General features: G+C 29.5%; 1 protein-coding gene across 2 annotated transcripts; it reads left to right on the forward strand.

The window, feature by feature from the left end:
- The first annotated feature begins 441 nt into the window (after nucleotides 1-441).
- LOC111677221 lies at nucleotides 442-12,484 on the forward strand. Of its 2 annotated transcripts, none has more exons than XM_023438311.2 (2): nucleotides 442-879; nucleotides 11,940-12,484. In XM_023438311.2, exons 1-2 carry the CDS (start codon nucleotides 859-861, stop codon nucleotides 12,303-12,305), a joined length of 387 nt encoding a protein of 128 aa, XP_023294079.2. In that variant the 5' UTR covers nucleotides 442-858; the 3' UTR covers nucleotides 12,306-12,484. The 2 variants fall into 2 exon arrangements, with proteins under 2 accessions (XP_023294079.2, XP_023294080.2); XM_023438312.2 differs by lacking the exon at nucleotides 442-879 and adding an exon at nucleotides 4,042-4,325.
- The last annotated feature ends 2,223 nt before the right edge of the window (nucleotides 12,485-14,707 follow it).

The raw sequence follows: 14,707 nt of genomic DNA on the forward strand, positions 1-14,707 counted from the left end.
ACTAGTTTGTCTGTGGTGAATGGTTGGAAGTTTGGTGATGTGGTTGAGTTGTTGTTGTTGTTAGTGATGGCAAAACGGTTTGCACCGATACACGATACATTACCAACCAACACCAAGCGAACATTAAGCGAAAAACCACAAGCGATTGCTTTTGCTGCAGCAGCAGCAGCGTAAACATACTTACGAGCTTGAGTACACACAGCGGCTACTGCTGAAATACTATTTAATAATAATGATGAAAACAATGATAATAATGAACTTGTTATTGTAGTTAAAACGAAGACACTAAAGAGCGGATGATGCTACAGAATACTACTATGCGAAATTGAAATCGATCGCTCGATCATGGCAGATCTCTTGTGGGGGGAGGGAGTGCTGATGATTATTTTCGTTATCGTCGTCTTGTTTTTGCTTTATATAAAAGTGAATTTGTCAACGTATTTTATTGACAGTAGCGTAACAGAATTCAAACAGTAAACAACAAAATCATATACTATTTGCACAATCAAACGAATATAAATTATATAAGTATATAAATATATAAACAAGAAATCAAGAAAAACAACAAAAAACAAAGTGTTAGCAAAATATTTAATACAGATTTGGTTCTAAGAAAAAAAAAGTGTTCTAAATTAATACAAAAAAGGATTATTCAACACATTATACAGCTAGTGACAAACAAAATAGCGTAAAAAAGAAATTAACAACAATTTTTTTTTTTTTTGAAAAGTAAATAACAACAAAGTGTTAATTATTTAAATAATTATTTAATATTTTGCGTATTTTGGTGTTTGTGTTTAATTAAGATTTTTCTCTAACAAAAACTTCAGAGTTTATAATCAAATAAATCAATACAAAATGACAGCTGTTAATGGAAAGGTGAGTTGTTAATTGTCAAAAAAAAATGAAAAATCGCAAAACAAAATAAACAGTTTTATTATGAATTTGGATTAAAAAAAATATTGAAATTATTTAAATAGAAATTTATTAATATTTTGAGTAGTGCGGTTCGAATTACTTTTGTGAAATTTTACAAAAAATTATTATTAGCTCAATATCGGGTATTATGTTTTAATAAGACCTGGTTGATACTGGGAAACTTTTTTTGGGAAACTTAAGAATTTTGTGTGTGAGAGAAAGAAATATCAAACATCTCTTTCTCTCACACACCAAATAAAAAGTTTCTCAACAAAAGTTTCCCAGTGTGAACCAGGTCTAAGTAAAATTTACCTTTAAAAATGGGCCTAAAGTCTCATCAAGTTTCTACATTCCGGTTAGTAACGAATCAGCTGATTTGTAAGTCGTTAGTTAAACCATGTGATTGCCGTTGAGTTTTTGTATTAAAAACACGAATCAGCTGATCCATTACGGAACGGAACATAGAAACTTACTAAGCCTTAAGAGGACAAAATAAATAATTTCTTTTTGTATCCAACTTAAGTATTGATTTTCTAACACATTGAAATGTTGGGCGTGGACCTACTCAAATAGAACTCCCCACCAAAAATTACTTTAACGTACAAAAATAGAATTAGGGGTAATAGTATAATGATGAAATTGAACATATTTAATCAATGAATCAGTCCATAATTGACCTTATATAAACCAGAAAATTTGTTAAATGTCTAAAAATCGTTCAAAAATAGTGTAGTTATGATTAAATTTAATTCCAAAACTTTTGCCAACAACTGTTTAACCCAAAGGATAATGAATCAGAAACTGGTCTTAGAATTTCTTTAACATATCAAAAGATATTATGTTCCTAATTTTAAAAGCTCCATATTTGAGGTATTAGAATAGCTCAAGGACTCGAAGAAAGTCCAATCTGTCGACTTTAATAAATTATGTTATATATTCTTCCTTTTTCGAGATATCTTTACCTAAATTTCATATAATAGAATTTAATTTTTATTGATGAATAGAAATGCTATCGGAACAAACCTATTTAGTGAGATATGCCCCCTGAAATGATTCAGTTAGTTTTTGTGGTGTTTCGTAATAAATTAAGTATCTTTTCGGACCATCTAAATAGTTAGTTTTTGTATGGGGTAAAAGGTTAAAAAATGATCCATTTTTTAAATTAAGCGTAGCATATTAGGTTCCAAATTTCTATGAAATATAAAATATTATGGTCAATTATGTTTGCAAAAGAAATTATTTAGAAGAGATCCAATAAATGGGACCTCAAATTTTTATTACGATTTCTATTCCGATAGGTATTTTGTAAGAAGCTTAAGATACATTTATTTTTATACGAACTTTTTCGGATTTTTTATAAAGTTTAGAAAGACTTGATACGAAAAAGTAAATAAAAGGAAATAATAAAACTCTTTTTGAAAAATAGGCCCGTTGAGCCGACTACTGGTCAATCCTTTACAAATCCTTTACATCGTAATAAATAATCTATAACACATTAAAATTTATTCTAAATCGAGTCCTCGATAGTCTAGCGATATGTAAAATAAAGAATTGGAATATTAACTAAAATCGAAACCTAGATATCTCTGTATGTAAAAGAGATACATTAAAGCATATTTTTTAGACCTTTCTAAAACTAAAATTTTTATATATTTCGATCATAATTTGGTTTTTAAAACATATACCACACTTGACCTTGAATTCAGAACTTTCGAAATACATTCATTCATATTTGATCAGAATAGAGTTCTTATGTTGAATCAAAAAGTCGACTTTTCGCAATAGAAGAAATGTCAACATTTCTATTATTTTCTATTATTTTGACTTTTTAAAAGTTGACTTTTTTAACAAAATATTCGAAAATAGATTTATATAAAACCATTCATACTTACACTTGTATGCATCTTTTAACCCTATATGATACCCTACACTATTCAGTATGTTAAAAAGTGGATTATTTTTTAAATAATAAAGCATTTAACTTGTTTTTATCACAAAGGGATCAAAATACTGGACCCAAGTGTGTCCCCAGTGATGACATCGCGAGGATGACCTGCCTACCTAATTCCGAAATATTTTTACATATTGTTGATAAAAAAATAGATTTTCTACAAGAGGGCTCAAAGGAGAGTAGGAGTCTATATGGACCTATCCTTATAAAATCCGTTAGAGGAATTTACGTTTACTTCAAAGTTTTTATATAGATTTTAATAGTGTTATTAGTGGAGTTGTATGGGGGCTAAAATTAAATGAGGCCCGATCATTACAAAATCGCTTGTGTCAATTAAAGTTCTATAAAACTAAGGTTTGCCTATTTTTGTTGACTCAATAGAATATTTAACGTAATTATGAGCCCAGAAGCCCTATCCGGAGGTACGTTTGTATGGGAGCTAGACAAAATAATGGACCGATTTCAACCATTTTCAATAGCGTTCGTCCTTGTACCAAAGAACAGTATGTGCCTAATTTTATCACATTATCTTAAAAATTGCTACCTGTAGACTCAAAAAGTGATTATAAACAGATTGGTATACTTTAAGGATGGTCTAGGACCAATATCTTTGGATGTTACAAACATCAGCATAAATACATAATACCCTTCTTACTACAGTGGTGTAGGGTATAAAAAAGTTACTTTATTGTTGGAAACCTATGCAAACTTTCTTTAAATCAAAATTGTTCAAAAGTTTTGGATTGGTCAGCTCAATTTTCTCAATTGCTTAGCTATACTCAAGGGCAGGATCTTATAAAAATCTCCTGCATTAAAAAAATGCATAAAAATGCTTCTCTTATGAAACAAAAAACAGCCAAATTGACAACACTTACTGACATTGTGAATCTACACAAATTTAAACACATCTTTTTCCTACAACTCAACTTGAATCCTTGACCTATAACTGAAAGTCACCAAACGGGAAAGAGTGGCAAACTTGCATAAAATATGCTCAACATAAATTAAACATACATATAAACATATCTTAAATCCCATTAAAACCACAAAAAAATATATGACAAAACAATATCAACGGTGAAAATACTAGTCTTCTTTTAAGAAAAAAAAAAGCAATGCAAATACATATGCCACAGCAGCGACTCAAAGACAGACATACTGACAGTCAGATAAAAAGACAGACATCAAAAGTCTAAAGCAAAAAAAGTGTAAACACACGAAAAAAATCAGAGGTGTTGGTTTTATTGGATCATGGTTATTAAAATGGCAAAAAAAAATTATTTAAAAATCACACCAACAACAATTGCCAACAAACAACATCCATATTCATATTTTAACCTTAAAAATCGGAAAACGTGAAGTGAATTATGAAAAAAAAATGTTAAAATTTTATGCAAAAATTTTATTTATATTAAAAGCGAAATTATAAATATTTATATTGTAAATTGAATTTTATGTGAGTAAAAATGCATAAATAATAATAAATAAATAATAATAATAATAATAATAATAATAATAATAATACATAGAGTAAATAATTCAATTAAACTTCAGTTAACAAGTTGGGTTGGATCTTAGTACCAACAATTATTGTCAGTTTTTCCCCAAGTTTTGAGAAATATAAAAGATGTTTATTAATTATCAATAATGTTTATATAAGTGGGAACTTAAACTTTTATTACGATTGGTATTCCGATATGACCTTTTAAGGGGTCCAAGATAAATTTATTTTTATACGAACTATTCCCGAGAAACCACGTGAAAGTGGTTTGTACTGTAATACAATTTTGAAGTCAGAATTTTCATTTATTTATAAAATCTAATTAGGCTTATAAGGTTTAGAAAGACCCAAAAAGATAAAGTGAGTAAGACTAGGATATAGACTAGATTATATACTAGACTATAGACTAGACCATAGACTAGACTATTGACTAAACTAGACTACAGAGTATACTATAGACTGGACTATAAATTAGACTAGACTATGGAATAGAATATAGATTATACTATAGACTAGACTTAAGACTAGACTAAAGACTAGACTACAGACTAGACTATAAACAAGACTATAGACTAGACTGTGGACTATAGACTAGACTGTAGATTATAGACTAGACTATGGACTAAACTATAGACTAGACTATTGAGTAGACTATGGACTAGACGATGTACCAGACTATAGACTAGACTACTCACTAGACTATTGATTAGACTACAGACTAGACTATAGGCTAGAATAAATACTAAACTATAGACCAGAATATAGACTAGACTATAGACTAGACTATAGACTGGACTATAGACTAGACTATAGACTAAACTATAGACTAGACTATAGACTAGACTATAGACTAGACTATAGACTAGACTATAGACTAGACTATAGACTAGACTATAGACTATAGACTAGACAATAGACTAGACTATAGACTAGACAATAGACTAGACTGTAGACTAGACTATAGACTAGACTGTAGACTAGACTATAAACTAGACTAGACTGTAGACTAGACTATAGACTATAGACTAGACTAGACTAGACTGTAGACTAGACTATAGGGTAGACTATATAGTATAGAAATTAAGACTAGACTTTACACTAGGCTATAGACTAGAAATAGTGAAAAATTGTCATATAAACCCCTTTTGCTAGGACAAACATGTCATTCTTTAATCCTTTATAAGTTCTGCAGTTCTTAACCAATAGAGCTGAAAATTTGTCTGACCTACTATTTAATAGTACTAACCTAACGACAATCAAATTATCGACATGATATTTGTCAGTTGTAATAATGGGCCATAATACATAAAAATATTTACAGCTTTAGTGATAATAATTCATTTAAAAATGGGCGTGTTCAATTTTAATTATATTTCTAGAACAGATTTTAAGTTCAACTGAGATAACTAGCGGTACTTAACTGTTGCGAAAATAAACTTTTGAAAAATTTTATTTAAAAATTTAATTTTTAAATATTGTTCCCTTTATTACAAGTTCTACTGTATTTAATGCCAAACTATAAACTAAATACTCTTCGCTTCCTAATAAGTAACCAATGATCCGATGTCTCAACTGACCTTAATTCTAAAACAAATTTTATGCGTTTCGTTTTAATACTCGTACATCAGATATAAAATTTAAATGTAAATTTATTTGTTTTATTAAAATAAAAATCAATATTAGTCTTATTTATGGCCAATTTTGTGTCATTGCGTATAGTAAAAAATAAAACAACTTCCTTATGAGTTTGATTTGTTCACATCATTCCTAAAGAACTAATAAAAATCCAAAAATAATATCGTTTTATATCAGACGTTTCTAATCCAATTTCAATTAGACTTTTATCAAACTATAACTTATTGTTTTGTTTTTTATCGTTGATTCTTCACTCGTGTGACAATGTCGATGTGTTGTTGTTGTTTCCCAGTCGACCTTGTAAAATTCATCAACATTTTGGACGATTCCTATAGCAAACCTGAAGAATGAAATCACAAACTTTGTTGAACTCTTTAAAACAATAAGAAGTTTTTTTCTTGGTGGAGAGGTTCTTGTTTTATAGATTGTAGATCATTGTCTCACATTAATAAAAATTAAATAATAATAAAAATTTATTTCGAAAATATACAAAACACGTTTTCTATATGTTAATAATAAATAAGAAGAAGAATAAGAAAAAACAAAAACAAAAATGAACGTGATAAAATACTAACAACAAGAAAAACTCGTGAAAGATTTGAACATTTGAAAATAATTTGCATTTAATTAAAACAATTAAGATAAATTGTATCGTTTCATTTGGAAACGAAATGCGAAAGTAATATTATGTTTAAACATCCTGTTCTAATTTGTTTGACCATAAATTTGTTTTAATAAAAAAAGAATAATTGTTTTTTTCAATCCCAAATGAAAGGGAAAATCTACTTTTATTTTAAATCAAAATTAATCAAATATTTTTAGTGGTTATACTAGTAAATTTGAAAGTGTTTTTGAAAGTGTTTTTAAATTAAATCATAACAGCGTTTCTAAATCACATTAAATTCATACAAATGGTGTAACAAAGTGGTCATTTAAAAAAAATAAATTTCAAATGAAATACTTTTGTATGCAAAATATTTTCTTGTAATTAGACCAAGTAATTAATTGAAATATCTTAAAATAATATGAAAAAAGAAAATGAAACGCAAAACTAGTTCCGTGATTGGTTGCACTGACCAATTTTTAAACTTATTATAAATATATTGCAATGGCAAAAGTCTCTTACTGCAATACATATCTATATACTTATCAAATCTAAACCGACAGTAATTTTTTGTCAGTAGCGTCCTACACAAATTGTTGTACAGTGTTGCAATATTTTTCACCATCGACTGTAGACTAGACTATAGAATAGGCTATAAACTATACTATACATTTGACTATAGACTAAACTATAGACTACACTATAGACTATACTGTAGAGTAGACTATAGACTAGTCTATAAACTAGACTATAGATTAGACTATAAACAGCTCCATAATCTAGTCTATATCCTATATAGCCTAGACTATAGACTACACTATAGACTAGACTATAGACTAGACTATTGACTAGACTATAGACTAGACTATTGACTAGACTATAAACCAGACTATTGACTAGACTATAGATTAGACTAAAGACTAGACTAGACTATAGACTAGACTAAGCTATAGACTAGACTATAGACTAGACTATAGACTAGACTATAGACTAGACTATAGACTAGACTATAGACTAGACTATAGACTAGACTATAGACTAGACTATAGACTAGACTATAGACTAGACTATAGACTAGACTATAGACTAGACTATAGACTAGACTATAGACTAGACTATAGACTAGACTATAGACTAGAGTATAGACTATAGACTAGACTATAGACTAGACTATAGACTAGACTACAGACTAAACTACAGACTAGACTATAGACTAGACTATATTAGACTATAGACTAGACTTTAGACTAGACTATAGACTAGACTATAGACTAGACCATAGACTAGACTATAGACTAGACTATAGACTAGACTATAGACTGGAATATAGACTAGACTATAGACTGGACAATGAACTAATCTATAGACTCCCTCACAACTTTATTAGACATTCATATATCTAATTAATGAGTTTCATTAACAAAGTAAATGAATTTTTGTTTAGTGTTGCATAGTTTTGACCTTTCAAGAAGAAAAGGTTCCAATATGACGCACATGACTTAATTGTTTCAAAAAGCAAATCTTAGTTCGTCGTATAATTGACTATTATGAAAGAGGTTGATAATAATGAAATTGGAAAGTATTTTATATGAATTTTGTAGGGTATAATAAATATCTGATAGCAGTTTAACTTGTTCTTTTAATAAAAAATGTTAATGTTTTTACTGGTTTCTATATTCAAACATATTTTGGCTACCAATTTAAAAAAAAAAAATATCTTAAGATTCTTATCACAAAATAACAGCCGTTTGCATTAGTGTTTATGATTTAAAAAATATCTTAAAATATTGTGCTCAATTGTGCATACAGATTTAAAAAAAAAGATTAAAAGAATAAATAAAATCAACTTTATTTTTAATTTTGGGAAACTCCCAAGCTAGTTTTTTATTTTTAAATATTTATTTAGTTTTTTTTTATTTTCTATAAATTACACAGACACTTTTTGAATATTAATATTTCGAGACGCCAAGAACTTTTTTTTTTTTTTGCTTTATTTATGAGAATGTTTGCTGTGAGGCAAATGATAAATTGTATTTATTAAATCTGCATAAACTATAATGATAAACAAACCTCGACTAAAGCAAAAAAAAAAAGAAAGAAATAAAACTAAAAACAAATGTTTAAACAGAAAAAAAAACACAAAAACAAAATATTTAAAACTTATTAAAAATTCAAACAATTTACGTAAGAAAACACTTAAAAACAGCAAGAAAAAAAACTAATAATTATAATATTAATTTGAAAACATAAATCATGTTTGAATGAAGCACGAACCATGTCTATTAACACTGCAACTTTATACTGAAACCAAACACATAAAAAACACACAAACAAACTATAAGATGCAAACATTTGAATGAATTAATGAAACTTATAATTAAGCTAACGAAACACAAACTTAATAATTATTAAGATTTTTAATCAAAATCACTGAATTTGAAATTAAATGCTGTTGAATATATTTACAAGTTGAGGGTGTGTGAATCACAAAGAAACCAACCCATAACATGATCATAATGATAGTGTTTAGTGATAATGATGACGGGAATGATTTTCAGAATACTAACTAACAACTCAACAACTTCCTGCTCTGGGAATTTAAGCGTTTTAACAAAAACAACTCAAGAAATATGCTTAATAAATTTAAATTCTTTTTTTTTATTTTGTCTTTATCTATGGTTAAACAATAAAATACCTAAAGAAGCCGGTTTGAAAAAAAAACATTTAATGGTTTGAAACAATAACCAAGAAAAGAAAAAAACTATTAAAATTCATGTTTTAGTTTTATTAACAGACTTTTTTCTGTGAGTTTAATTTGCATAAATACTTGTATTCTTTTCAAGTGACGTCATTAAAGATTTCCTATTGTTTTAAATTTTAGTGCACTCTACACCGATAGACTTGTCTCTGGTATTATAACTCCAGACAAGTTTGAAGTATAGCGACCCTTTACTAGCCACTAGTATACAGGGAATACACATGGCTAATTCCACATTAGCCATACAGTACACTATGATCAGAACAAACTCTTTTGATCTCCAGGACAAAAATACGGTCGAGATTAGTGTCTATTACAGACAATAGACTAGTGTCTAGTATTAAGACTAAACTATTGTGTAGTAGAGAGAATAGACTAGTGTGTAGTATAGAGATTAGTGTCTAGTATAATTACTAGTATAGGCTAGTTCCTAGTATAATTACTAGATTAGACTCTTGTACAGAGACTAGATTAGTCTCCAGTATAGAGAATAGATTAATCTCCAGTATAGAGACTAGATTAGTTTCTAGTATAGAGACTAGATTAGTCTCTAGTGTAGAGACCAGATTAGTCTCTAGTGTAGAAACTATATTAGTCTCTAGTACATACCTAGATTAGTCTCTAGTATAGATACTAGATTTGTCTCTAGTATAGAGACTAGATTAGTATCTAGTATAGAGACTAGATTAGTCTCTAGTATAGAGAGTAGATTAGTCTCTAGTATAGAGAGTAGATTAGTCTCTAGTATAGAGACTAGATTAGTCTCTAGTATAGAGACTAGATTAGTCTCTAGTATAGAGACTAGATTAGTCTCTAGTATAGAGACTAGATTAGTCTCTAGTATAGAGACTAGATTAGTCTCTAGTATAGAGACTAGATTAGTCTCTAGTATAGAGACTAGATTAGTCTCTAGTATAGAGACTAGATTAGTCTCTAGTATAGAGACTAGATTAGTCTCTAGTATAGAGACTAGATTAGTCTCTAGTATAGAGACTAGATTAGTCTCTAGTATAGAGACTAGATTAGTCTCTAGTATAAAGACTAGATTAGTCTCTAGTGTAAAGACTAGGGTAGTCTCTAGTATACACACTAGAGATTAGTCTCTAATATAGAGACCAGATTAGGCTCTAGTATAGAGACTAGATTAGTCTCTAGTATAGAGACTAGATTAGTCTCTAGTATAAAGACTAGAGTAGTCTCTAGTATACACACTATAGATTAGTCTCTAATATAGAGACCAGATTAGTCTCTAGTATAGAGACTAGATTAGGCTCTAGTATACAGACTAGATTAGTCTCTAGTATAGAGACTCAATTAGTATCTATTATAGAGACTAGATTAGTCTCTAGTATAGAGACTAGATTAGGCTCTAGTATACAGACTAGATTAGTCTCTAGTATAGAGACTCAATTAGTATCTATTATAGAGACTAGATTACTTTCTAGTATAGAGACTAGATTAGTCTCTAGTATAGGGACTAGACTAGTCTCTAGTATAGAGACTAGAATAGTTAAAGTATAGAGACTAGATTAGTCACTAGAGTCTAGAATTAAGACTGTAGCATAGAGACTAGATTAGTCTCTAGTATAGAGACTAGAATAGTGTCAAGTATAGACTAGTGTCTTGTATAAAAACTAGACTAGTGTCTACAATAGAGACAAGAATAGTGTCTACTATAGATATTAGAGTAGTGTTTAGTATAAAGACTAGACTAGTATCTAGTATAGAGACTAGTGTCAAGTATAGAAGCTACTCAAGTAGTACTGATCACACCATACTAGTCAGGTCTTTAGTCTAGTGTCTAGTGTAAATATTAGAATAGTGCTTCTTACAAAGAATATATTATATTTAGTATAGAGACTAGAGTAGTGTCTCATATAGAGACTTGATAAGTGCATAGTAGGGAAACTACGCTTGTGTCTAGTATAGAAACTAGAATAGGATCTAGTGCAGAGACTATACTCTTGTTTTCAGTGTGGTTGCTAGACTAGTGTCTAGTATAGACATTAGTGTCTAGTATAGTCATTAGTGTCTAGTATAGTCATTAGTGTCTAGTATAGTCATTAGTGTCTAGTATAGTCATTAGTGTCTAGTATAGTCATTAGTGTCTAGTATAGACATTAGTGTCTAGTATATACATTAGTGTCTAGTGTAGACTAAGGTTCTAGACCTTAGTAGTGGTAAGCAATAAGACTACAAATAGTGCCTATTGTAGAGACTAGAATTGTGTTTAGTATATAGGCTAGACTACTGTATAATATAGATACTACAATAGTCTTTAATCTATACACAATACTGAATCTATACTAAAAACCAAACTATTCTCTATACTAAAGACTAGACCACAAAGTGGTTGCTATACTTGAGACCATACTAGTTTCTATAATGAAGACTATCTAGTGTATGTCGTTATATAGTTCATCAATTCTACCTAGACTTTGTTTTTTAGTTTTGTTTTATTTAATTAATATTTTATTTAATTTATTTCTATTTATTTATTTAAATAAACACATGAATTATTATTAGCAACAACGAAACAAATTCATTTTTTTTCATTGTTTCTCCTTTACAGATATTTTTGGTATTATCCATGATGTTGGCTTTAGCCTGGTGCCAACAGCACTATCAGCAAATCAGTGACAGTGAAGTGCCCGCTGTTTTAAGCTACAACTCACCATTGAGACAACCCGATAGCCTAAGATCTCGTCCCTACTTTGATTTCTTGAGCACTCTATACAGACGTGATGCCGACAAGACTCAATTATTCCGTCCCTATGTACGCAATCGTCGTGAGATCGTTGCACCTGTTGCCATAGACCTTAACGTTGCCCAACATGAGCGCAGCAAAAGAGCCATAGTTTTCCGTCCCCTATTCGTGTATAGACAACAGGAAATTCGAAAACAACAACTTCAAAATCAACGTAGACGTTGTGTTTAAATGAATTTTTTTAATTAACATAATATTTACGTAAACATTTTTTATTTTATTATTATTTTTTTTTTCTTTTTAATTTAATTTAAATTTGTGTACAGGTTGTGTTGCTCTAGAAAAACCAGAGTAACTCCTTTTATATTTTAATATTATTTTTTTTTTTTGTTTTTCGCTATTTTCTATTGCAAATCGCAAATGTCACCTCCCTTTCAAGTCATATATATTTTTTTAATATAATTACTTATGTATGTATTCATCTAATCTAATTTGAACAAAGAAAAAAACTCACACTAATGCACCATTTTTTATTTAATTTTATACAAAAAAAAATCTAAAAATTTAACTACTACATATTAAATTAGTTTTAAGTATATTTTTTCTATGTAGATTTTTGTTTTTCTTAGTTTATTTAAACAAACGAAATTATATATATATTTGTAGTTAGTAATAAAAAGAATTTTTTTATTGTTGTTTTTTTATACATAAAAATAAAGTTTAAATAAAAAAATATAAAAAATTACATTAAAAAGAAATTTTTAATTTTGTTTAATATGAAATTTGTGAGGTTAATCTTCAAAAACAAATATTGATTCTATAAACGATTCATAAATCAAATTTCGTAAGGAAATTTTGTTTTATAAACCATTTATAAAATTTATTTAGTTTATGAATAAAAATTAAGTAACGTATGTCTCACGGGAAGTCTAGTTTTTTAAGGGTTGGAGAGTTATGTATCTATCGCTCCTTAAACCTGAGAGACTGACCACCGACTCTTAACTAAAGGCGAGAATGCCGACTTCGGATGAGAATCCAATCTCATACTTTTTACGTTGTTTTTTGTTTGTTTATCTTCAGTACCCATATGTTGATCCCGAGTATGCACATAAGGGGCTGGAAGATACATGAAGTTTCGGCGTACATGGACGTGACACATGAGAGAAGCTGTTAGCGACTAATTTTATTAAACTTGAGCCATTACGGATTTCCCCACTGCTACCACTTACCTTAACCTTACAAGTGGGGATGGGTATGAGAAGTGAACAGGAAATTGGGGGTAGGACGGATAATCTTTGGTCATAAAGGATTCTGAGTTCATTTTCTTCCAAATACAAAGGGCGAGCTTCTTTGACGACTTACCAGCGCCCCTTTGTATGCAAGGTTCTGACGTTCCATGGCAAGGAAAAGGCAATCACTGGCTTAGAGCCAATGCAAGCGTTAAAAAAACACCCTATTAATGTAATGTTAAGTACGGATCCAATTGAATATCTACCTTTTTCAGTGGTCAGAAGGACCTAGTTGAGCATGATATAAAAAATCTCCAACACACTAAACTGTAAATGAAAAGCACTGATAAATTAAAGATCAAGGTCTTTCTAGCACCACACCAACTCACATAATCCATGGCACTTCGAAAATAATCCCTCTCATCGTATATCATTAACTAACTCATACCTTTTTATTTATCCACAGCTTGGTTTCTACCGCACCTTGAAACCGTGCATAAGTCCTTTAACCAAGTATCTATTCCCGCAAATTTGGCTTAAACCACAGAAGTCCTGCTGGTAACTTGTCTCCCGCAGTACCCAATTAACTGGTGCTCCGGTTTAAAAGGACAAGTATCCAGTTGATCATATCCAGACTAAATATACTTTTTTATAAAGAAACTTTTTTCCAAAATATTTAAGCAATTTATTGACAAAATAACTAAAATTTCTAAATGAGGCTTTATATAGGTCAAATATGGGCCGGTCCTCGGTAAATTTGGGAAAAGGATATATTTTTAAATAACAGTTAGTTTTGTTGAGTTTCATTGCGATATAAATGGTTACAAGTCAATTTTAGACGTTTAAGACATTTTTTGAAGGGGGGTTTGTATGGTGGCTAGGGTCAAATAAGGCCGATCCTTACGAAAATCTGCACTGTCATTTATATTTATATAAAACTGAATCCTGCCACAGAGGTAGTAGAATATTTGACGTAATTATGTCATAAAAAGTACAAATCGGGAGGTACGGTTGTATGGGGGCTAGGAGAAATAATGGACCGATTTCAACCATTTTCAATAGGCTTGGTCCCTTGCGCACAAGGTTTGCATGTTGTTTTATTCACAATTTTGTTAAAAAAATCAATTTTAAATTTTTTCTCTGTATTCATAATATTTGCTGATACTGTACCATAATCGACAGTATTCTGTTAACAGTAGTAGTAGTAGTAGTAATTTTTTATTGAGACTTATTTCATTTTTGACACTACGAAAATCTTATAAGAGTAAAGATATATGTAACAAGGTTTCTTAGAACTATATTCGTCTTATTCTAATACACGGTGAATTGAAATGGCTACTAGCCTGCAAAATGGATGGAAGATGTAACACTATGTGTACATTATATTTTTATGAAATGTCAATG

The sequence above is a fragment of the Lucilia cuprina genome, chromosome 6, assembly GCF_022045245.1.
Source record: "Lucilia cuprina isolate Lc7/37 chromosome 6, ASM2204524v1, whole genome shotgun sequence".
Classification (NCBI taxonomy): Eukaryota; Metazoa; Arthropoda; class Insecta; order Diptera; family Calliphoridae; genus Lucilia; species Lucilia cuprina.